This window comes from Penicillium manginii, assembly GCF_028828005.1.
Source record: "Penicillium manginii strain IBT 31320 chromosome Unknown utg000002l:1.0-5564898.0:1.0-5567710.0, whole genome shotgun sequence".
In the NCBI taxonomy this organism is placed as follows: Eukaryota; Fungi; Ascomycota; class Eurotiomycetes; order Eurotiales; family Aspergillaceae; genus Penicillium; species Penicillium manginii.
In genome coordinates, this window is record NW_026643103.1 from 5,298,865 (window position 1) to 5,320,265 (window position 21,401).

At 47.3% G+C, this 21,401-nt stretch overlaps 6 protein-coding genes across 6 annotated transcripts; 2 read left to right on the forward strand and 4 right to left on the reverse strand.

Annotated features, from left to right (window-relative positions):
- Nucleotides 1-817: 817 nt before the first annotated feature.
- Nucleotides 818-2,306, forward strand: N7533_003280 (DUF3237 domain-containing protein; the record flags this gene model as incomplete). Its single annotated transcript, XM_057099930.1, has 6 exons — nucleotides 818-897; nucleotides 973-1,321; nucleotides 1,378-1,461; nucleotides 1,536-1,856; nucleotides 1,922-2,216; nucleotides 2,278-2,306. The coding sequence occupies 6 exons, from the start codon at nucleotides 818-820 to the stop codon at nucleotides 2,304-2,306; spliced, it is 1,158 nt and encodes a 385-aa protein (XP_056965066.1).
- A 2,247-nt stretch (nucleotides 2,307-4,553) lies between these two features.
- Nucleotides 4,554-5,844, reverse strand: N7533_003281 (uncharacterized protein; the record flags this gene model as incomplete). Its single annotated transcript, XM_057099931.1, has 4 exons — nucleotides 4,554-4,939; nucleotides 4,988-5,055; nucleotides 5,112-5,611; nucleotides 5,677-5,844. 4 exons carry the CDS (start codon nucleotides 5,842-5,844, stop codon nucleotides 4,554-4,556), a joined length of 1,122 nt encoding a protein of 373 aa, XP_056965067.1.
- A 2,359-nt stretch (nucleotides 5,845-8,203) lies between these two features.
- On the forward strand, nucleotides 8,204-9,719 carry N7533_003282 (M20 family metallopeptidase; the record flags this gene model as incomplete). Its single annotated transcript, XM_057099932.1, has 5 exons — nucleotides 8,204-8,335; nucleotides 8,383-8,560; nucleotides 8,633-9,209; nucleotides 9,269-9,409; nucleotides 9,476-9,719. The coding sequence occupies 5 exons, from the start codon at nucleotides 8,204-8,206 to the stop codon at nucleotides 9,717-9,719; spliced, it is 1,272 nt and encodes a 423-aa protein (XP_056965068.1).
- A 725-nt stretch (nucleotides 9,720-10,444) lies between these two features.
- Nucleotides 10,445-11,984, reverse strand: glkA (glucokinase glkA; the record flags this gene model as incomplete). Its single annotated transcript, XM_057099933.1, has 2 exons — nucleotides 10,445-11,749; nucleotides 11,808-11,984. The coding sequence occupies 2 exons, from the start codon at nucleotides 11,982-11,984 to the stop codon at nucleotides 10,445-10,447; spliced, it is 1,482 nt and encodes a 493-aa protein (XP_056965069.1).
- Nucleotides 11,985-13,445: 1,461 nt separating this feature from the next.
- Nucleotides 13,446-14,609, reverse strand: N7533_003284 (Aryl-alcohol dehydrogenase (AAD); the record flags this gene model as incomplete). Its single annotated transcript, XM_057099934.1, has 1 exon — nucleotides 13,446-14,609. The coding sequence occupies one exon, from the start codon at nucleotides 14,607-14,609 to the stop codon at nucleotides 13,446-13,448; it is 1,164 nt and encodes a 387-aa protein (XP_056965070.1).
- A 2,900-nt stretch (nucleotides 14,610-17,509) lies between these two features.
- On the reverse strand, nucleotides 17,510-18,122 carry N7533_003285 (uncharacterized protein; the record flags this gene model as incomplete). Its single annotated transcript, XM_057099935.1, has 2 exons — nucleotides 17,510-18,034; nucleotides 18,099-18,122. The coding sequence occupies 2 exons, from the start codon at nucleotides 18,120-18,122 to the stop codon at nucleotides 17,510-17,512; spliced, it is 549 nt and encodes a 182-aa protein (XP_056965071.1).
- Nucleotides 18,123-21,401: the final 3,279 nt, after the last annotated feature.

Here is a 21,401-nt window from a genome sequence, read left to right on the forward strand (position 1 = left end):
GATATTAGGTGGAATATACCTGGGCAGTCAAATAGGAAGAACTGCCTACCGTAAGGTACTATCTGACAGATAGTTTCTGCCTTATTTCAGCATTCTCTTGCCTAGCCCTGAGTCGTGTGTTGAGGCTGTCTAAGCGAGTGCGCCCGGTGGGATTGCTTGGCGCCAATATCGGTCGGACAAGGGTTAAGAGGGGGTATCTTTATATGCGAGAGTTGAATAATTAGTATGTATATATTTTTAAATATCAATGCCATTAGGTATAGGTTAAATTAATTATACCCTAGTGTCCCACGGGGTTAAGGTAGTCTGCTTACTGAGTGTACTGAGTGTAGCGTAGCCTATGTTATCGTGTGTATGTTATCGGTGCCTCAAGGTGGTCAGTGCTATCCTAGGATCATCTGACGCGCGTGTACAGTAGGGGAGCAGAGATGATCAAGGGTAGTATGTTAAGTACTAGTATACTTGATAAAATATTCTAGCGGATCTGTAGTATATACTATTGAGTAATGATAGTAAATACTAAATAGTATTAGAGACTTAATACTACCTCCAGGGCCTAAGGTAATCCTATACTGAGTGTACTGTATAGTACTCGTAAGTCTCAAACATACGCAGGCGCGTACCGCCGTACCGCGTACCGCGTACAATACTGCCGACCGTCTCGGTCATTTCCATTTCCAATTCTGTTCTTCTCTCCTCCCCTTCCCTTCCACCCCCGCCTCCATTTTCTTCCCTGCATCGCGCGTTGCATCGCGCAGGCTATTTTCTTTCCCGGGTCGCCTTATAAACCTTCACCATCTCTCTCTCCACCATTGCGATGGGTCGCACCGTCGACCAGGAGGTGCACGCGGCGTTCGTCGAGTTCCGCGCCAAGGAAGATGATAAGGTGCGTGACTTGTGTATTTCGTAATATTTCACCCCCATCGACACCGCGTCACTAACATACGGGTCCCTCGTTTTACATCTTTTTAGTGCCTCTCCGTCCAGTGTATCTATTGTCAACAGATCCGTGCAAAGAACACCTCCCGACAGAAGCAACACTTGCTCGAGTGTCCTGGTCTACGCGGTCATCCCAACGCCCCCCCAGCCTACTCAGCCTACTCAGACCCCCAACGGACTGCCTACCAATGGATACCCCGGTACTCCGAACGGCCCCCCCGGCCGCACCACCTGGCCCAACTGGCCCGACGGCCATTCCCACTCCAAATGGCACCATGATCACCAACGGTGTCAATCCGCATGCGACTCCCATGCAGACACCGCTGCAGAACTTGAACCGACCGCCCATGCCGACCCCAGGTCCTCCCCCGGGACCTCCGGGGTCTGCGCCCCCCATCCGCTACTCCGTCGCGTCCCACCCCCAAACCCAAGCCCAAGTCTGCTAGTTCGAACCTGCCTGCGCCGCCGCTGGACGACGTGCACGCGGCCTTTGTCGAATTCCGCGCCAAGGAGGAAGACAAGGTAAGCTGTCGCAACCGAAGATGAGTGCGGACGATCGCGAAAACTGAAATGCTAACCACGTGTGCCATCCACAGTGCTTGTCTGTGCAGTGCATCTATTGTCAACAAGTCCGCGCCAAGAACACGAGTCGCCAGCGCCAACACTTGCTAGAATGCCCCACTTACCTCAGTGTCATGAAGGACTCGATCCCCGCCAACAACCTGCTGCACACATTCCCCGAAGGCGATGTCGCGCGATCATTGCAGATCCCGGCTCCATCTCTGGAGTTGGACTTCCGCATGAGCATCAAAATGAACCCTAAGGTTGGCGTTGGTGCCAGTATCTGGGGTCACCGCGAATGGGTGTCATACCTCGGTGGCCAGTGGGCTGGTCGATGGGGCAAGGGAATTGTCCTGGTGAGTAACCCCCATCTTGAATATCTGCAGACATTAAATTCAATCTAACGTGATACAATAAATAGCCCGGTGGACAGGATACTCAAATTGTGACCAAGGATTCCACAACCAGCATCCGCGCGAATTACCTCCTCCAGACTGCCGACGAGCCCCCAGCTTTCATTATCATCAAAGCGGATGGCTGGCTCACCGGCGCCAAGGACGTTTTGGAAAAGGTCAACGACTCTGCGATGGCTGATGGAATCAACCCCGGAAGTTACAAATACCGTCTCAACCTTGGAATGGAGACTGGTGATGAACGATACACCTTTTTGAATACCCTGATGTGGATCGGCAGTGGCTGCCGCCGCGGACAAGAAGGTATGTCGACACCGTCCCCAAAGTTTTGTGATGGCCTCTCTTACTGACAAATATCTCCCAGTCATCTTCGACGCATTCCGTGTCAACTAAATGCAACCCATGACTTCTTCACTGTCTTGCCGTTCTTGAGCGATGTCTTCTTTTTGCGATGGGAAAAATGGTGTTTTGTTAACCAATCTCTTTTTTTTAACGTGGATCCGTTTGAATGATCTATTCCCACTGCGAAATATCTACGATTATATTGTACTCGGGCTTTTTCAAACCAACCTGATATCGCTGCTTGCATTTTGGCAGCTAGGGCCAGGACAGGATTTGCCTGATTGAATCCCCTTTTATACTTCTGATGTACCTCTTCCTACGACTTGTTTTTGAACTGATCTGAGCGAGGGATCCTCCAGAAATCGCTGATTTTGGTCCAGTGTGTTCAACCCTTTTTTTCCTTTCTTCCTACTTATTTTTTGGTACTTTTTTTACTCCAGTTTTACCCCTGTTTTTCCTGCGATGGTGTTTATGCCTCTTCTTGATTCGCTCCCTGCCCAATGTTTGTGTTCTGGTCACGGTTATCCCCATCTAGGCTGTCCTTAGTACTTTACTGCGACTGAATTGAGTCTGCTCCGCGCTGTTTCCACTCTTATCAGGATGTGCCATTTCAATAGGGTATAGGGTATTGCGTATACCAGATTAGGAATTTGTAGACCTAGTTCGCAATGCCCGCCTTTACTGACATGAACCGGAGACCTCTGGGTCGTAGATGGATTCAATTGACTTTCCCCCGGATTCGCTAAATACTGGCTAGTCTAGTCTGGTTCTGTTCGGTATGGTTGTGTATGTATTCCATAACTAGTACCTTACTGTCGAGGATCCACCCACCTGCATCGATCCCCATCATACTTGATTTACGCCCCTGGCTAGTATGTACCATTGATACTGTTTGCTCTGAAAGTAACGAATTTATTCTCGTAACGGACAGGGTAGTATAGTATATTACACAATACGCCTAATATTATATGACTGTATGAGATGCGGTATGTATCCAGTCCCGTGGTGCGGAAGGTTCGTGGAATTGGGATTCCCCACCCGGCAAACCGGTACTCGGGTGTATGTCGACCGTACTTTGGGCGCCATACAACGAGGTATGCGGTATGCGGTAACTTGGTATGTATTCTGTCGTACTTGTACTAGTATGGCGAATAGAAGAAAATGTTTCTTGGCCTAGATGTTTGATGGTTTGTATCTTTGGTGATTTGATTGATCCCTGCCTGCCTGATCTGACGTGGTCATCCTCGTATCCAAGCAAGCAGGCCCACGTGATGTATGCCTTACTATGAGGCTCATTGGGGGAGAAAACCATTCCATTCTATGTATCCCTCCATCTTACTTACTATTCCGGAATATCTGTATCGTCTTACTCTCCTACTACAGTGTCATCTAATATTTTAAATTTCTGTTTGGCCGACTGAGACCTGTCTCCAAGTCTCATACATCTTAACAGGAGATGTTGGTTTTCAAGATGCCTGAGCATTGTTGCCCATACTACCTAGCCCTGGAGTTATCAGTGGCAACACTATCACTCCTTCAACCTTCAGGTCAGAATTTTCAACTTCCAACCTTGGAACCTCCGAGTCCGATCTAATGTAGGGCTGCAGGACTATCTAGGTAGGTACTAGTTAGTCGATTATAAGTCAGTATCCGTTGGAACTAGTAGGACAACTGAATGGACAAATTCAGACTCTGAGGTCAGGCAATCTTTCAAGAAACCCGAGGCCAGAACATTGGACCTGGAATATCCCCCCCCCGGGATCGATTTTCCAGTGCCTGCTCATCATCTTCTTACGACCCCCTTTATCGGCTCGAATCCTCCAGGTTCCATTTGACCAGAATAATTTCATGATCCAGTACTCATAGCTGTGGGATTACTGGGATGAGGAGACTCCACCCACTGATATTATTCTTCGCTATTGCCTAAGCCCACTGGTCAGATTTGTTGCATAATTTGTGCATTCGAACTGCTTCGCTTCATATCGTAGCTTCGATCTAGCTTGCATTTTGGAAGATAAGAATACAATTCTTATGGGCAAGTTGATAAATGGAAAAAGACCAGGCATTAATTACCAAGCGACGTCCATGGATCACGAGAACGCAATGGAATTAAAGAGCTTCCAGCTATACCAACGTCTACTCAATAGAACCGCTTGAAATACTCGACGAGATAGATATTTTCATTTTAGCTAACTAGCGCGTGGACTTGTAATAACTCCAGCTTGAAGACATTCATTTGTAGAATGAACGAGAGTATACCAGTACTAAGTAGCACAAGTGAAGGTAGCAAATTCCAAGTCACAAAGTACGACCTGGACTAACAGCGCCCATTCTCATTTCATTATGCTCCTCATAAATGTTCCTCTCATATGACACCGAAATTTCCTGCGTCTGCTTGATGCCACCAGTTTTCGCCAGTATGCTTTTTTCGCTGCTGTTGTCACCCCGATCTAGAAGGGTAATGGGCTCACCAGCAAAATAGTGGTATCGATCGGTACTGTGTGTATCTCGATTCTTGCCATGAGTCTTGGCAGAGATGTTGTAATCTCCCGATATGGGTTCGTCTGTTCGGTCAAAGGTGGATCGCATTCGGACGAGGAGGATTCGGAGGGCTGGAATGGATGCGGCAAATATCGTTAAGCCTGTTTCTGCGGAAGCCCATATAATGATGCTCGAGCAGTAATCTAACTAATGTAAGGGGGTATTCTTGATACAGGAGTGGCTTTACTCACAGGTGAAATCTTGGACTTTTGAAATATTGACCAGCTTTGATGTCTTGACAAATGCAGTCGCGGCAGCACTTTCGGAAGTTAGTCAGTCTTCATTCATTTCAGGTAATAAAATCGAGAGCCTTACAAAACGCCGAGACTCATTGCGACGGCGATGCCGAACTTTTCTCGTTTCTTCATTTGGAGTTTCCAAAGCACAGCCCATGGAAGGAGGGCAAGGATGAAATCCATACACCCTGAATAGGCTCCGGCTGTCAGGGCAATGTTTTCAAAGATAAAGGTTGGCCAGCATTTGGCTGTAGCCATGAGCTTCGTATTCCACAGAGCAGCTGCTGGCTTGCACTGGGCCAGATAACAGACTGCACAAAGCCACATGATCGCATTCATAGTTATTATGATGAACCATAAGAGAGCCTTCATCCAAACGCGAGTCACGGTTCCCAAGAGCGTTATGGCGAAGGAAGTTTTGCTGAGGACACAGCCGATGATCACGATGACGAATGATATGTAGACTAGTTTCAGCGCAGGAGGTATGGTAGATGGGTCTTCGATGGCTTCGACATGTTTTCCGATTACTCCTAACTGGATGGCCTTCGTGATAAGTACTGTATAAATAAGTTGTAGTAGCTATTTCATTAGTCAGATAGTCTGTCTAGGTGGGATTAGAGAACGGAGAAGATATTGGTATATACCCATGCAAGACTGACGACTAAATCGTCCCAGCCCAGCCCTCGACTCAGTGCGGTTTTGCACCATATACGCAGAGCCAACACCAACCCCGGGATGAGTACCAAAACCCAGCAGACTGCTAGAATCGTTGGGCCTTGGTTTTGGCCGTGAAAGATTGTAGCTGGAGACATTTTTTCCGATAAAAGGTTTCGAGCCGCCAAAGCTGAAAGACCTCAAATTAATAAATTTCGCACAGGAAATCAATCTCGTAAAAAACTTTGAGTTTACTCAATGGCGGTCAAGTTAAGTATTCGTTTTGAGACTAGGCATCGCAATGATCTAGCTCGAAGAAGAGGGAGGTTTTGTATTACCTCGTGCAAGAAGCGAATGCTTTCTAGAAACTACAAATCAGAGTCAGAAAAGAAAAAGGAAAGAATTTGGTTGATTACTACGGAAATAAAATCCTAAGTTTTTGCAAATGACAGGTACGAGGATATTTGAACGAAAATATCCAAAACGGCATTCCCAAATGATGATCTTCCCCAACGTTCTTCAATGCCATGGTCAAGGCAATGTCACAGGAGGTCAAAGGTGTAGGAACCAGCAGCCATTTCACATCTACCAGACGTGACCCATCACATCCATTGATTCCAGGCCCTCAATAACGCCTTTCTTCAGGGCCCGTGACCCGAGAGCACAGGTGACATGTGGGGCTTTTGCTGAACGGAGACTAGTGAATCTTTATCTAAAACGGTCGAGCGTACTACACTGTATCAGTGGAAGTGTCCGTGCGAAGGGGCATGAAATCGGCTGGAACTGTCGTCAAATTTGGCAGTTCCTGCCTGCTTCCTTAACTTGAATGTGCTCCCTTTCTCAATACATCCCTGTTAAGGGTCAATCTTCTGATTACATCCACAGGACTATATAGCTTGGAATTGGCCTATACCCTGAGAACCAAAAATTAATATATCTACTACTTTGTACTCCGTATTCTAAAGCCAAAGCTATGTTTTCAACATTTGAAGTTGAGGCACATGCCTCAAGTATATATTGACCACCCTCAGGTAGTGGTGGTGGGATAATTGTGACACCACTCACGTGAATTATCGCATAAACCAAAAGGTTATAGCAATCATGATGACCCATGGATAATATGACTATCTGGGAGTAATCCTACCAGATGCCATACATAACAGGTGTTTCCACCACAATCCTAAGGCAGCCAAGTGCGTGCCTGTGATCACAGTAGCTTTGTTATCATGTTCATCACTTTATTCAAGTTTTTTTTTTTTTTTTTTTTTTTTTTGATACAGTCAACAGTGCACTAATTTGTTTTATGAAAACGTCTGACCGGACCTAACAATGTTCTAGTGTCACTAGTGTCACTAGTGAATAGTTATTGTCAACCACTGGTCTTGGAATATTTTTTTTGCTTGATTATTCTTGCACTAGTTCAAGTTGGACGATTTGGGACTGTACCATTGACGGGTTCCATGGCTTTCAGAGCCCATATATGGCATGGGCTTCCATGAATGGATCGGTACTTAGAAATTGTACAAGGAATACATTCTCCTCACAACCTTGGAATGCATATGCAAAAAGAAAACCACCAAAGATATATTTATCCCGAACCCTTTTTCTCAAGCCATGGCGAATCCCCACAATCCCAGTACCCCCTGTGAAGGTTCAGCGCCAAAGGATGCGAATGATTTTGATTCCTCTGATTGTTCCTGCGACTGTCCCTATGAGACTGCTTCTAAGGCTGCCACTCTTACTCAATCCGAAACAGACACTCACCATTACACTCGTCAGTTGGCCTTTCCACTATGTTGAGAGAAGCTCCGAAAAAGAAAGCGCCCAATATGCTACTCTCACTGCCACGCGGTAAATTTCAGATAAGGGATATTTCCCCGCAGGATTGAGACGAGAACTCCATATCGGCATTTTATAAGCGTCTAGTATGCTAGAGTGGAATAGATAGTATTTGACATTCTATATCGAGCCTATTAGTACTAGTGGTGACAGAACAGGCGAAGATCAAGTTGCTTAAGCTCTTCCACACTGCAAGTGATTCATTGTGGTAGTAGCTATCGAAATAAAAGTTTGTTTAATAGTAGTACATTCCACTTTGCTCAGTGACACCATCTGCCCGCACTAGACTACTCCGGCTGTTAAGCTTAATAGAGCGTTGTATGGGCATAGTACTGGCTCTCCTTGGCTCTCTTCTTGACTATTATCGAACAAAGATTCTAAGCATCAATAGTATTTACCTGATTCAAATGAAGCTCCATTGATGTTGTTATCTATTGATAAACGCAATTAAAGCACAAGTTCGGTGATAAGCATCGGCGACCGACCGAAACGCCCGATCCCCCTCACAAACTTATCAAAAGGTGGGACATGAGATGGATACGACCGCGGAAAGAGAGCGCTTTCGTGCGGGGTAATAAATAAAAGGGCCGACCAAGTTGGCACCTATCTTCTCAACTTCACCTTGAACTCCGGTAGCTTGCTTTTTGTTACCCTTTCTTTTAATTCAATCCTCACGCCATGTCAGCCCCGCCGCGTGATAGCCAAGCATGCGGCTCATCTGCTAGCTTCGATATCTCTAAAGAGCATCTGACATTTGTTTCTCAGGCTATCGATTCCGCTTCAGCAGAGTTACGAGAATTAAATCTCGAGGTGAGCTTGAAAATCTTATTTTGGGAATGCGTGCTAATAGTCAATAGATTTGGAATAATCCAGAATTGAAGTTCGAAGAGGACAAGGCTTGCAAGCTCCTCACTGAATGGCTCCAATCTCAAGGGTGGAGTGTGCAAACTGGGGTTTACGGCATCAGCACGGCATTTGAAGCGCGCTTTTCGGTGGTCGGTGGTGGTCGGACGATTTGCTACAATGCTGAATACGGTTCGCAATAATTAATCAAGAAAGTGTCTGCTCTGCACGGGATAGATGCTGATCTAGACTATGCGTTTCTAGATGCCCTTCCCGAAATCGGACATGCGTGTGGCCACAACCTTATCGCTACATCAACACTCGCGTCTGGAGTAGGTGTCGCGTCGGCAATGAAGCAATTCAATATCCCTGGAACGCTAGTTATTATCGGAACCCCGGCTGAAGAAACCGGCGGAGGAAAGTACATCATGGCCAACAATGGAGCGTGGAAAGATTGCGATATTGTGATAATGACCCACCCAATGCCAGATTTCTCCAGCTCTCAAATGCAGACGAAAGCGTCGTGGAAATTCCGAGCAAAGTTTCATGGCAGAGGGTCCCATGCAGGTGCGGCACCGTGGGATGGTGCGAATGCTTGTGATGCGATTGTCATGGCGTATAATGGTCTGGCGTTGCTTCGGCAACATGTGAAGAAGACGGAGAGTATTCAATCGATTATTTTGGAAGCTGGGAAGGCGGTCAATATTATTCCTGATTATTCGGAAGGTCATTTCTCGCTGCGTGCAGAGGATTCGGTGTCAGTTGAGAAGTTGAGAGAGCGAGTTATCCCTATTTTCCACTCAGCTGCCGCTGCGACTGGCTGTACGGTGGAGCTTTTTTGGTGAGTGAACAAAGGGGGGGGTGAGATATGAGTCGGTGAGTGTAAACTAATGGCCTCAGGGACGCTCTTTACGAAGACGTGGTGAATAATATGGCCCTCGCAAACCGATACACCGATTACATGCTGAACGGCCTCGAATTTGACCCGGCCGAATTCTTGGACCCTGCTACTCAGCCCAAGGCTGTTATAGGAGGGAGCTCGTACGTTCCTTGACTCTTTTTGTTATGTATGGAATGAACTGTCCGGATCGAATTAACTCGATGCAGTGATTTTGGCAACTGTTCATATCTGAAGCCTGGCATTCAAACACTCTTCAAGATCAATGCGACCAACATGCCGCACACACCGGAGTTTCAGCAAGCGGCAGGCAGTGAGTTCGCTCACACTGAAGCACTCCGAGCGGGCAAAGCCAATGCAATGGTAGGGATTGATGTTCTGCTGAATGATGAATTCTACCAAGCGGCACAGAAGGAGTGGGAGAGCTCGATGGAGGCCCGGGGCCGTAGATAAAGTCGGGCAGTTACCTAGGTAGGAACAACATTGTACTTGAAATCAAGATCATGACACCTCAATATCAAGTACTAGCTACATACCAGTACCCGTGTCAAAATTCACATTCACCACTAGCAAGCCCGAGCTAATCAATCATGGCAGAACGACCTTCAGTCTGGAATGATGGGTCAATCGCAAATAAACTATGGGAGGGTGTTACCATCCACGGAGCCTAGGAAACGGGAGCCATACAAGGAGACTTAAGCACTATTGGATTGAATTGAAATCTTGTGACATTGATCAAGCTATAAATGCAAAATGGGTACTAGAATAAATGCCACCGCGCCGTGTCTGTGCAACTCCATATCGAAAGCTGGAAGATAATGTTACAATCCCACACGGGGATCGACAGCGAAATAACAAAAGGACGGGGTGTGTGGGCCCCATTTCCGGACAGGAGAGACCCTTTCAAACCAGGTTTTCAGGGCATAGGCTGACAATTTCCAAAGAATAGTTTCAGCCGAATAGCATTTTGCCGTGAGAATTCCCCAAGGGAAAAGGTGGGGCGGGGGTGATGATGATGTTGTGGCAGGCCAGGAGGAGAGCCCATTCTCGATGAGATGACCAAAATAAAAGGATCGGTCAGGCCATTAAATCATTGCAATACCGCGCTATAGATGGTAGAAGGTCGAAAAGCAAGTAGGTCGTCAAACATATACACATGAGGCGTCACGCGGCGACGCTCAGTTCTCGCGAGGAATATGCAGAGTCTCGTCCTTGCTGGCAACCAGGGCAATGAGAGCTGCACCAACGCCACTTCCATCCTTGGAGATACCGATGCGGATCTTCTTGTCACCTGCAACACCAACCTGGGGAACCTCACGCATGGCCTCACGGATGTGTGCCTCGAAGTTGGGGTAGAACTCGACGAGACTACCGTCAACACCGATATCGACAACGCCCTCGGTATCGAGCTTGCCAGAGTCAATGAGGATAGCGGCAATGGGGACAGCACTGAGGCGGGCGGCACGCTTGCCGATGGCGTGGACGAGGATCTTGACAGCCTCACACTCGGCATCGCTGGGATTCTCGATCTTCAAGTGGTCCTTGAGCGCGGCCTTGACGTCGACAAAGTCCTTGGTAGTATCGGCCTCGACTTGGCTCAGAAGGCTGGTGTCCAGACCCCACTGGCGGTAAAAGAGGGAGTCAGAGGGAAGGGAAACCTTGGAGGTGGCACTGGCCTTGAAGATGGCCAGCTTAGGGTCGTTGTGAATTGCCAGGAGTGCGCGGCGCAGAATTTCGCCCAGGAACATGCCGGAAACACGCTTCTCGAACATCTGAATGCCGGGGTTGTTGCTCTCGGCATCAAGGTCCCGGTCGTAGACGGTGCTAGGGAGGACGCTGAGGTGGTTGTCGAAGCTGCCCCACTCCGCGTTGATGATCATCTCTCCCGTGGACTTGTCGTAGTGGGCGTCCTTCATGTGTTGGAGCTTGGTGATCTTATCGAGCTTCTCGACGTAGGCACCGTTGGTACCGGTACCAAAGATAGCGCCCAGGAAGGTTCCGGTATCGCCGGGGGAAGTGTAGGAGCGAGCCATCAGAGTTCCAACGGTATCGTTGACCAGCGCAGCCACGCGAACGGGGAGTTCGAGTTCATCGATGGCAGACTGGAGCAGAGCGCAAACGTCGTGACCAACGGCATCGGGAATGTTGAAGCCCTTGGTCCAGCGGATCAGGGTTCCGGAGTTGATACCAAACTGGCGCACGGGGAAACTGAAAGTGAAACCAAGATCAAACAGTTCCTGTTCGCTGGCACCGGCAAGGCGACGGCGCAAGTGTGCCTCGAAGTGCTCGTTGTGGTGGATACGCAGGAAAGACTCGATCTGGCGGGCGAGGAAGAGGAAGAGGTCCTTGGAGGTACCGGAGGCCATGAGTTCCCGGGGAATCATAATCTTGGACTGGGTGAGGGAGAAGGTGGTGTCTCCGTGCAGCTGGACGGAGCAGACGCGGAAGTTGGTACCGCCGAGATCAACGGCCAGGTAGAGACCCTGGATAGAGGTTAGTGAGGGCTTCATCATTGCGCGGAGACAGCAAAACGGGACGGACCTTTTCCGTGCCATTGGGCACTGCTGTCACAAAAGTTGGGATTTGGCTCAGAGTAGTGTTCTCCTTAGCCAGACCCTCATTTTGCTGGCGGATATACTCAGCGACACCGCGCTGGACCTGCTCAGCGGGGTAGTCAAATTCGCGCGCGATGCGCGTGGCCTCAGCCAAGAGAGACATGATGATGGATGGTAGGGGAAGAGCGAAGGAGGATTATGGAGAGGAATAACCGGAAATGAAGGAAAGGTAGAGGTTGAGAAAAGAGGGAGTAAAGAAAGGGAATCACAGAGAAGAGAGTAAGAGCAGACGAGAGTAATGGAGAAGAGGAAAAAGAAAGTTGGATGTGGGATGGCGGGGTCCATGAGGTCAGTCCCCCCCCCAGCCAAGATGGGAATCTCCGGGTTCACCGGACTCCTCTTCAATGGCTTTGACCAGGGCTTATTTCTGTCCGATAACATTGTCGCAGACGGCCATTATCTAGAAATTGTGCTCCGATATTGTCCATTCTGATTTGTAGTTGGCATTTGACTATTCTCTCTCTGTACATCTTCACGGCCGAATGCAGCCGTGTCCCTTCATTCTTGCGGGGTCACACAGCACCCTGTGAAACCTCTTATTTCCTCTTTTACTCCCTCTTCACCTGGAAGTTCGCTAGCAGAATCACCTAGCCTATTTTTAATTTTTCTACTTTTTTTTTCTTGGTTTTTTTTTCTGTTTTTCCCCCACCTCAACCTATGACGCAGGCAACTGTTCGAAACTACGGAGATGACAAGGTGTGGAGGGCTCTGCAGGCTGTGACTGGTCAATTGGCCGACACCCACGTTTCCCCCGGCTTCACCGGTGAGCGACACTGGTTAAGACGCGGGCGACACGGGGGATGCAGGGGACGGGCATTCATTTGCACAGCGTCACACCCGGGGAAACTTGGGGGATGGGGAAGTCTAGGAATTCAGGGGCGCATGGTGCTTGACTGCAGAAGATATTCTCGACTCTCCCAAGTTTAGTACAAGTTAAGCTGGTCTCTAACATTCATCCCCGGACATACCCCAGTTTCCATTGACTTTGGTTTATTGTTCTCATCGGTCTCTCGGGACGATTCGGCATGCACTCGGGAAACCTGAATAGGCTGGCCAACCCGAATAGCGGCCCGAGTGTGCAGTCACGTCCCGAGAAACACGGAATCCATCGGTTTCCGTGACTAACAGATCCAAACACTCGTAAGACACTTCCCGGTATTATTTGTATTGCAGGTATCTGCAATACTGTCCTTCGGTACTTCCCCAGATATATTGAACGTTTCAACGTATACGCTTGATAGCCCACATCTACTAACTATAGTAAGTGGACCAGTTATTACCCGCAGTTCAAAATGAAGGCTATTGTCATTCCCTCATTTTTGTACACCGAGGCCCATTTAATTTATTTATTGGCCCCTTCTCCTTCTTCTTCAAGTTCTAGTCAGCTCTTAGATGAATAAATAAGCCACATTGCCTTGTGTCTTTCAAGTTGACCTCTGCGAACTATGCAAGTCGAATGCTTAGTACTATCATATTGTTTCCAACTATAGTACCTACTAGGTATTGAATCGAACTAATCAAGTTGAGTGGAGATATTCCGAGTCCTATTTCTTGCATGCTGATTCTAGTTCCCCAGCTCATATCCAATCGCCCTCGGAGCCAACACATAGTCAACCCTCGCAAACCTTCCCACATGGGAACCATCCACTTCACCAGTCGTCTTCGGGTCAGCCCCAATCAAATTGTTTGGAAATCCGACGTCAAACTCCTTCGCCTTCTCCAAAAATTCGATTTGCTTCTTAGTCAACCTAATCTTCAAAGCCTGGATATTGTCCTGCAAATGCTCAATCTTGCGCCCGCCAATAAGCGGAAACACGTTCGGCGCCTTGCAGAGAATATAAGCCAAAGCAATAGCAGCCACAGATTCAATCCCATGCTCTGCTGCGACGGTCGAAAGAGCCTGGGAAATCTGCTTCTCCTCCTCTGTTTGTCCGTCACTGTGAACACGTCGTAGTTTCTCACCATTCTTCTCTCGTTCAGCTATCTGCTTCTCGCTTTGAAAGTGACCACCACCTAGTACTTCCCAAGGCGCAAGCGCCATACCAAAATGGCGTGCCATGGGAAGAATGTCTCGCTCAAAGTCTCGAAGCATCACATTCCACCGTCCTTGGTAGATACAAAAGGGGGTCTTCCCATGTGCACGCGCGTAGGTGTTTGCCGCCGAAGCGACCCAAGCTGGCGTATCGGAAATACCGAGATATAGCACTTTGCCCTGCTCAACCAGGATGTGTAGCGAGTCCATAATTTCTTCGATAGAAGTTGTGTGGTCCCACCAATGTAGGTAAAGGATATCGATGAAATCAGTCTGAAGTTTGCGGAGCGAATCACGGACACTATTAAACATGCTTCGCTTGTGATTGCCACAGGTATTAGGTGTGTTACCCTTTCCTAGGGCGTGAGTGCGGTAATCTGTGGTGAATTTGGTTGCGATGACCATTTGGTCTCGATTTCCGCGTGCTGCCATCCATTCTCCAATCCAGGCTTCGGATTGTTCGTTTTGGTAGTTGTTTGCTGTGTCGATGAAGTTACCGCCTGCAGCGGCGAAGGCGTCGAGAAGAGCGAATGATTGCTCTTTGTTCATGCTGCCCAAGAAATTTGACCAATTGTCTCCAATTGACATGCCGCCAAGTTGGAGAGGAGATACTCGGATTCCTGCGATGGGGGAGAGGACTCGGTAGCGGCCCAGAGGAGTGGCGGGCTCAGGTGCGAGTGCGAAGATTTCTTCCATTTTTATTATTGATAGAGTGGTTTCCAAGGTTTGAAATAATATGAAGTGTTGAATGGAAATATCCTCTCGGCGCAGGCCTCATATTTATAACAATACTGAGCCCGGTTGGAGAAGCAAGTACTCGGCATTGTTAACGGAGATAAGAATCGCCCGAAATGTAACATTGAAGGGAGAAATAGTTGAATTGAGGACTGAAAAATGAGATATCTTATTTGAATTGCCATCTATTATCTTAATGCCAATTCAGGTGTTTACAGCGGTATGGCAAAATTGAATCATGCCTCTCGTGAAATCGAGACTTGCAGGTTCTTCACGGTTCTCACAATATGTACGTCGAATAATAAATCAGTGAAATTTAACCAGAGAGCTATCTAAGTGTTATTTGCGTTTGCAATCAAGTGTACTTGCAAAGCTTGAGTTTAACTCCAAAGTCCGGTCTGGTAACCCCATATACATCTTAAAACTAGCCCACTTTAGGTTAGACTGTTGTCATCAAATGCTGAACTGTCATTACTTGGTTGCCCCTATTTCCAGGTGTCAATCAAGTGCCTCTCCATCATCACAAAGGAAGTGATATCGACTCCCTAGCTTGCAATGTGACTGATTAGCTTGGTTTTTAAGTGCGCAAATATGCCCTCTAGCTGTATTTCTTTAAAAAAAAAATTAAAGGAACCAAAAAAGAACTTGAGATTCGTTAGGGCAGTATCTAATTTTAACCTTTCAACAACTTCGCTGAATTTCTGCAAGAAATATCACTATCGCACTCCATCATCTTTTGCGATTTGATCCGGAGAAAACCCTCCATTCAGTTTATCAAGATAGTCATCAAAACGTCCCGAAACTCGAATGACCTCCTTGAGATGCTCATATGTAAGAGTTGTCCCCTTCCATTTTGCATACTGACGAGCAGTCGTGATCACATTCCTTATCTGTCTTCCATTCAACTTTTCCTCCTTGAGAATGTGCAGATTATCTCGTAAGTCAGCAATATCGATATCTTCACCCATCGAGTCAAGCCGATCAACAAATGTCTGCCAAATTCGAAACCTTTGTTGGGGTCCAAGGTTAGGATAATGGAGAGCAAGCTGGATTCGAGATCGAAAAGCTTCATCAAAAGTACCAACTCGGTTGCTTGTCAATATCAGGATGCCATCGTAGTACTCAAGAACCCGAAGAAACACCGATACCAGGGCATTCCGGGCTAGATCTTCGAGACTCCGTTGCTCAAGGAAGATGTCCGCCTCGTCCAATAGCACCACACAGCCCCAAATACGGCCGAGATATAGGACAGACTCGAGGTATTTCTCTACATCTTCGGCCTTGGTTCCCACATCTCCACAGGTAACACGGTATAGTGGCTTCTGTGCAATTTCGGCCACACTCTCCGCTGTTAGAGTTTTGCCAGTTCCAGGCCCTCCATGAAGCAAGAGTATGAGGCCATTGCCTTTGCCAGCAATCAGGTCGGTTGATTTCTCCGTCTCGATTTGATTTGTCACAAGAGCTTGGATCATATCCTTTGCGCTTCGTTCAATGACAAGGCTATGAAATGCCTCTCGATTCCATTCGACATCTGATATGCGATCGAGAGAGATCTCGTACCACTTCTTCCGCCTGAGGTTGTACCCTTTAGTCTTCTCGGGCAAAAGAAAACAAAATCTTTCATCGGGGGGGTTCATCCTGAGCCATTTCATCTTCACTAAGCCTTTTCGGTCCACTGTCACCCTGCTTCCGAATACCCACTGACGGATGAAGTTTTCTATACGTCTCCATATCTATCATGTATCTCTCATCCCCCTAAGCAATGTTAAATCCAGAAACCCAAGACAAGGGAGGAACGACTCACCATTTCTGTAGATTTCTCGTTTTCTTGCGCTTTATATGACACAAGTCTCCTGGTGCGACATTTCCAAATGGTCTCTCCTCGTCTGTGTAGAGTGTCAAATAATGTTTGGGGTGCGTATTTCAAGGGAAAAACATTAAGATCCGTTATAGGCTTTGCTGTCTTCATGAGTATGTCAAAGGACTGTGGCTTTGATGGCGCATTCTTTCCGATGGAAAGCTCTTCGTTATTAAGTGAGAAGCTTAGAACTTTGTCGTTTCGAAAAAATTGCCCATCGAACTCGAAGTTCCAAGCCTCAATCTGGAAATGAGACACGGTCCGTAGCTTGAGACGTGGCCCATTCCCCACAATACTGTCAAATATTTCACTGTGATAGCTCTCTTCGGATAATCCGAAATTCTTCGAGATCCAGGATTGTGCAAAATAGCCTGCGTACTCGCCGTCTTTCTTCTCAACCAGTATTTCTCCCGGCTTGAAGAGATAGTGGATGTATTGAGGGGCTATGAGTCCTCTTCCGAGGAGGTAATCAACACCTTTATACTCTTCGCCGTATTCTTCATCTAAGTACCTCATAAAAAGATCCATGTGATCGATTTCGACAGGAGAGAGCTGAGCTTTTATTTTGTTGATGTCTTGGCGACTATGATATGCAAATAGATACGGCGCAAGTAAATCTCTACTTTCGCCGTACCTCTTCTTGATATCACCAAATCCAGCGTTTGCGCCAAGCATAGCATTCAGTGCTGATTTCATCTCGCTCGCCACGGGGTAGATACTCTCAGAAGTGGGACATGGAAGCTGGGCTGCTTCTTCGTTCACGTCATAATAAGGTTGGAATTTCTTCTTGTAGTGACGAAACACAAGGAATGAAATATCAGGATTCAGGGCTAGGAAGAGATCGAAATTCCGAAGTGGAATGCTGCATCGAAGATGGGCAACACCGTTCTGCTCGTACACGATTTCCGGCACGTCACTAAAAGTAGTGATTCTTTTTTCAAGTTCAAGTTCACTAGAGCTATGCTCTGAATAATGGTCGTTGTCATTGCTCGAATCCGGGTCTTCAAGTTGATACAGGAATTGAAACCTTGGGGGGGTTAACTTCCGCCGATTCGTATCTCTTCAGCTTGGCTTGCAAGAGATCCACTTGCTGTCGCAAGACCTTATTCTCGACAGCGGCAAGATCGTCGCTCATATTGACATGATCGTTCATTTTAATATTGTATGGCATGGCTCGATCTTTAACAAGTGAGGAGAGTTCTGGAAAAAACCTGGGGTATTCACGGGTAAGGCTTCGGGGGAGCGCTTCGTGCTCGTCAAAGTAATATTCTGTTGGGACTCGCTCTTCAATTACATGTCCCAGTTCTGGGTTGTGATAGCCTTTTTTTCGGCTTGTCTCAGGCGGTTGGCTAGTATTTTGGGTGTTTTCTCGCTGGCGCAGGGCTGAAAGTTTCAACACCTCGGTTTGACTCTTCTGGGTCTCGTCCGTTGAGATAGTCGAGTGGTTCTGTTGGGTAGTTTGCTCGGCGTCTGTGCTCTGGGGGCTCTCTTGATCGCCAAAGACGTATTCTCTATCATCCACATCAGGCTGGGGGCTTTGTTAGATTGTTCCAAGGTTACTAGTTCAGGCGACCTTGGATGTTTGAACTTACGTCAATACTAATATTATACGTCATCAAGTGCTCAGTCGCGTTCAAAGCTGAGGTTGAAAATGAATCTGCCCATGATGTGTGGGGTGAAGTTTAGAGCGCCTAGAGGGGTAAGATGAATGGTGCAGCGACTCGGCCCCCAAAAATACACGTGATGTCTCGATCGGACATCAAAGTGAGTCCGAGTCGGTTTCAAGCTCAGATCAAATTCATACTTGCCTCTAAGAGAGGTGTTACCGTCAAACTTTTCAAGATAAATTATAATTATATACAACATGGCGAGCAGTCCGAGTCTAATGATCACTCCGGGTCGATTTTCAAATTGGTACACAGCCAGTGAGTGAGTATACAAGCGGGGTTTCTGTGACTCCTATCAATCTTTCTGACCGTCTCAAGCTCAAGCACTATTAGGCCTGCAGAGGTGGCCTTCAACGAAGCACGAGATTTATTTGAAAATAAAGGGACCTCAGACTCCAGGAAGAAACGCCGTCTAGAAACCCTCAGCGCAACTTCTCTGGAAGATATTCTCGTCGTTGTGGAAAATGCAAGGCTCCATTATCATAAGGACCAGTCTGGATCAAAAATGCGAAGGTATATGGAGCAAATTTCAGAGCGGATTGATTATTATGGAAACATCATGGATGTTTTTGTTCAACATCACCCGGAGTATGTTTCCTTGGCATGGGGAACCATGAAATTGTTATTCGGAGTAGGTCCACAGTCCCGTTACCTGGATCAACAAATTGGTTCCTTTCCTGAGGTAACTTCTTGTTAGGCAATTATCGAACACAAAAAGATCGGATCCATCATCGCGAACGGTGTCTTGGATATTGCGGATGCTCTACCACGTGTGAAGCTAGCTTCGACGTTGTACCCAACAGATACTATTCAGACACTAGCTGCTACACTTTACGCTCATGTTATCCGGTTTCTTCTGCGAGCTCTGGAATGGTATGAAGAAGGGTCGTTCAAACGAGCATATCACTCTGTCATGAAGCCCGCACCATTAAGATACAACGATATTCTTGATGACATCCACCGCGTTACCACTCAAATAGCTGCACATGCAACAGCAGGAAGCCAAGCTGAGCAGCGTGATATGCACCAAGAGCTTGTGGCGGTAAAAGAGATTGTCAAGTCCGGCAACGAAGCAAATAAAAGAGAACAGAAAGAGTTCCAGCGAAAGCTACAGGTAGTGATGAATCTTGTTACCGAACTCAAGATCGACATTCACTCCGATCAAGCCCTTGTCAAATTCGAGCGAGGCCAGATACAAAAGACTTTGACTAGCGTACATTCAACACAGTACTTGCAGGTGATTTCAAATCAATGTACCATCGACCATCAAGCTAGCTTAGAAATGGCAAGAAATTTGCGCAACCGACGGCGATTTGCAAAGGTCAAAATATCACCATTCTGGAGCTCAACCACTATGGTAAATTGGAATCGTTCATCGACGTCTTCATTGATATCCGTTAAAGTTCCATTTTCCGACCGGCAATCTTCCCAGGACTTTTGCACCAATGCAATCGAGCAGCTCTTGCATTTCAAGATTGCCAATTTCTGGGTTCTCAAGACACAGGATGATTCTCATCCGATCATTGCAACGCTGAAGAGTCTTATCAACCAGGCCGCTACATTTGTCAATCAAACACCGGTTGGGTCTGATCTCGCTCAAGGTCTTGATCGTTTTCTCCACGCACAGCTCGAGGAGCACTATCTACACCTGCTTGCTGATATACTGAGTCGTTTGAAAGTTGTTTTCATCATCGTGCAGTTGGAAGCAATCGAGGCGGTTGACAGCTCACAGGTCATACTGTGTCTTCAACAGCTACTGGAGCGACTTTCCAGTCTTGGTGCACCTACAGTGGTCAGGATTCTCGTTCTCAGTTGGAAGCCAGGTCTGAACTCTGAGGCAGGAGAGTCGATTCCTCATTCTCAACTTCGTGCTCGCAAGGCCTCCCGGCGTAAGGCGACCCGGCTACCCAGTCGGCCTCTTTCGACTCCACGACTTAGAATACTAGAATAGAAAGCTTCTACTAGTTTCAATTTCAATATCGCCTCTCCGAAAGTAGTAGAACTCCAGACATTCCAAGGTTTCCAGCCGTCAATTGAAGAATAAAGAAGCAATGACAACCGGAGTTAGAGCACTGATAATCCATCTTTTCGTTATGTTATGTGCTCCGTAGTTTTATCCATGAATATCGCATTGTCACAGATGAGATTTAATGACATCTTTCATTAACTTAATTTCCCCTAGTACATCAACCTCTGCTTATCCCCCGCATAATCTTTACACGTCAATCTCACCGCTTTCCCACACAAATTCAGCCGGTGGCGCCCTCCAGTTTTATTAGCTTTCGGCCCCTTGCGGGCGATCATCTCCCACTACACTCCTTTTTATTTATTTTCAATGCCAGATTAACGGGGTCACGGTTCCTCATCGCGATCTCCCGGTCGATCATGATGCTGTCCGGGCGAGTTATGAATTTGTTTCACTTCACTCGATATTTTCACTGGCTGAGCATTGGCTGACGTGTGTTGGTACGAACAGATCGTTCTAGACACAGTACACTGCAGTGTGTCTCGATCTAGTAAACTATTATGGAGTACTTAGTACCCAACAACAACAGTCGGCAAATTCAGCTTGTCCCCTTAACATCGAGCAAGGAGATCGCCATTATTCACTCCTTTTTGCATCCCCATTGGTACTAAGGGTGCACCCACTGGAGCCTGGGCCCGAAGGTGACACCTGCAGAAGATAGCTTGGAGATCCTTGCATCGTCTCCTGGCCGATGTGTGGCCCTTCGGCTGCGGCTGAGACGCGGTTTCAACTCTGCCTGTCGCCCACTTTGCCACAGCTCTCGGATGTCTTTCATTCCTTTCTTTTTCCTGGACCCGGATCATCGCGCGTTTAGAATTGACGTATCTTGCATGGCGAGCTAGAACAACAACAGTAACCCCGTATATGCATCCTCTCCACATGCACACAGAAATGGGGGCCAATTGACAAAATGTAAAATTGAAAACTGAGAATTGACCCCCATACCATGGCATGCACTGCACTACTGCGCCGTACTATTGACTCTACAGACCGCTACGGAATATTCACGGACCACATGGGATGAGAAGGGAGACTCCAGGATTGGTCCTCCTTCATGTCCACGTTGCTTGCATCGGCAAGGTCGCCTGGTCGGGGATGAGACCTGTACAAAGGGCCAGTTGCGTTGGCAATCCTGCGCTGACAGAACTTGCGTCGACTTTTAATGTCTCGTCCCCCACTGTTTGGTCTGGCTTTTTTTCTTG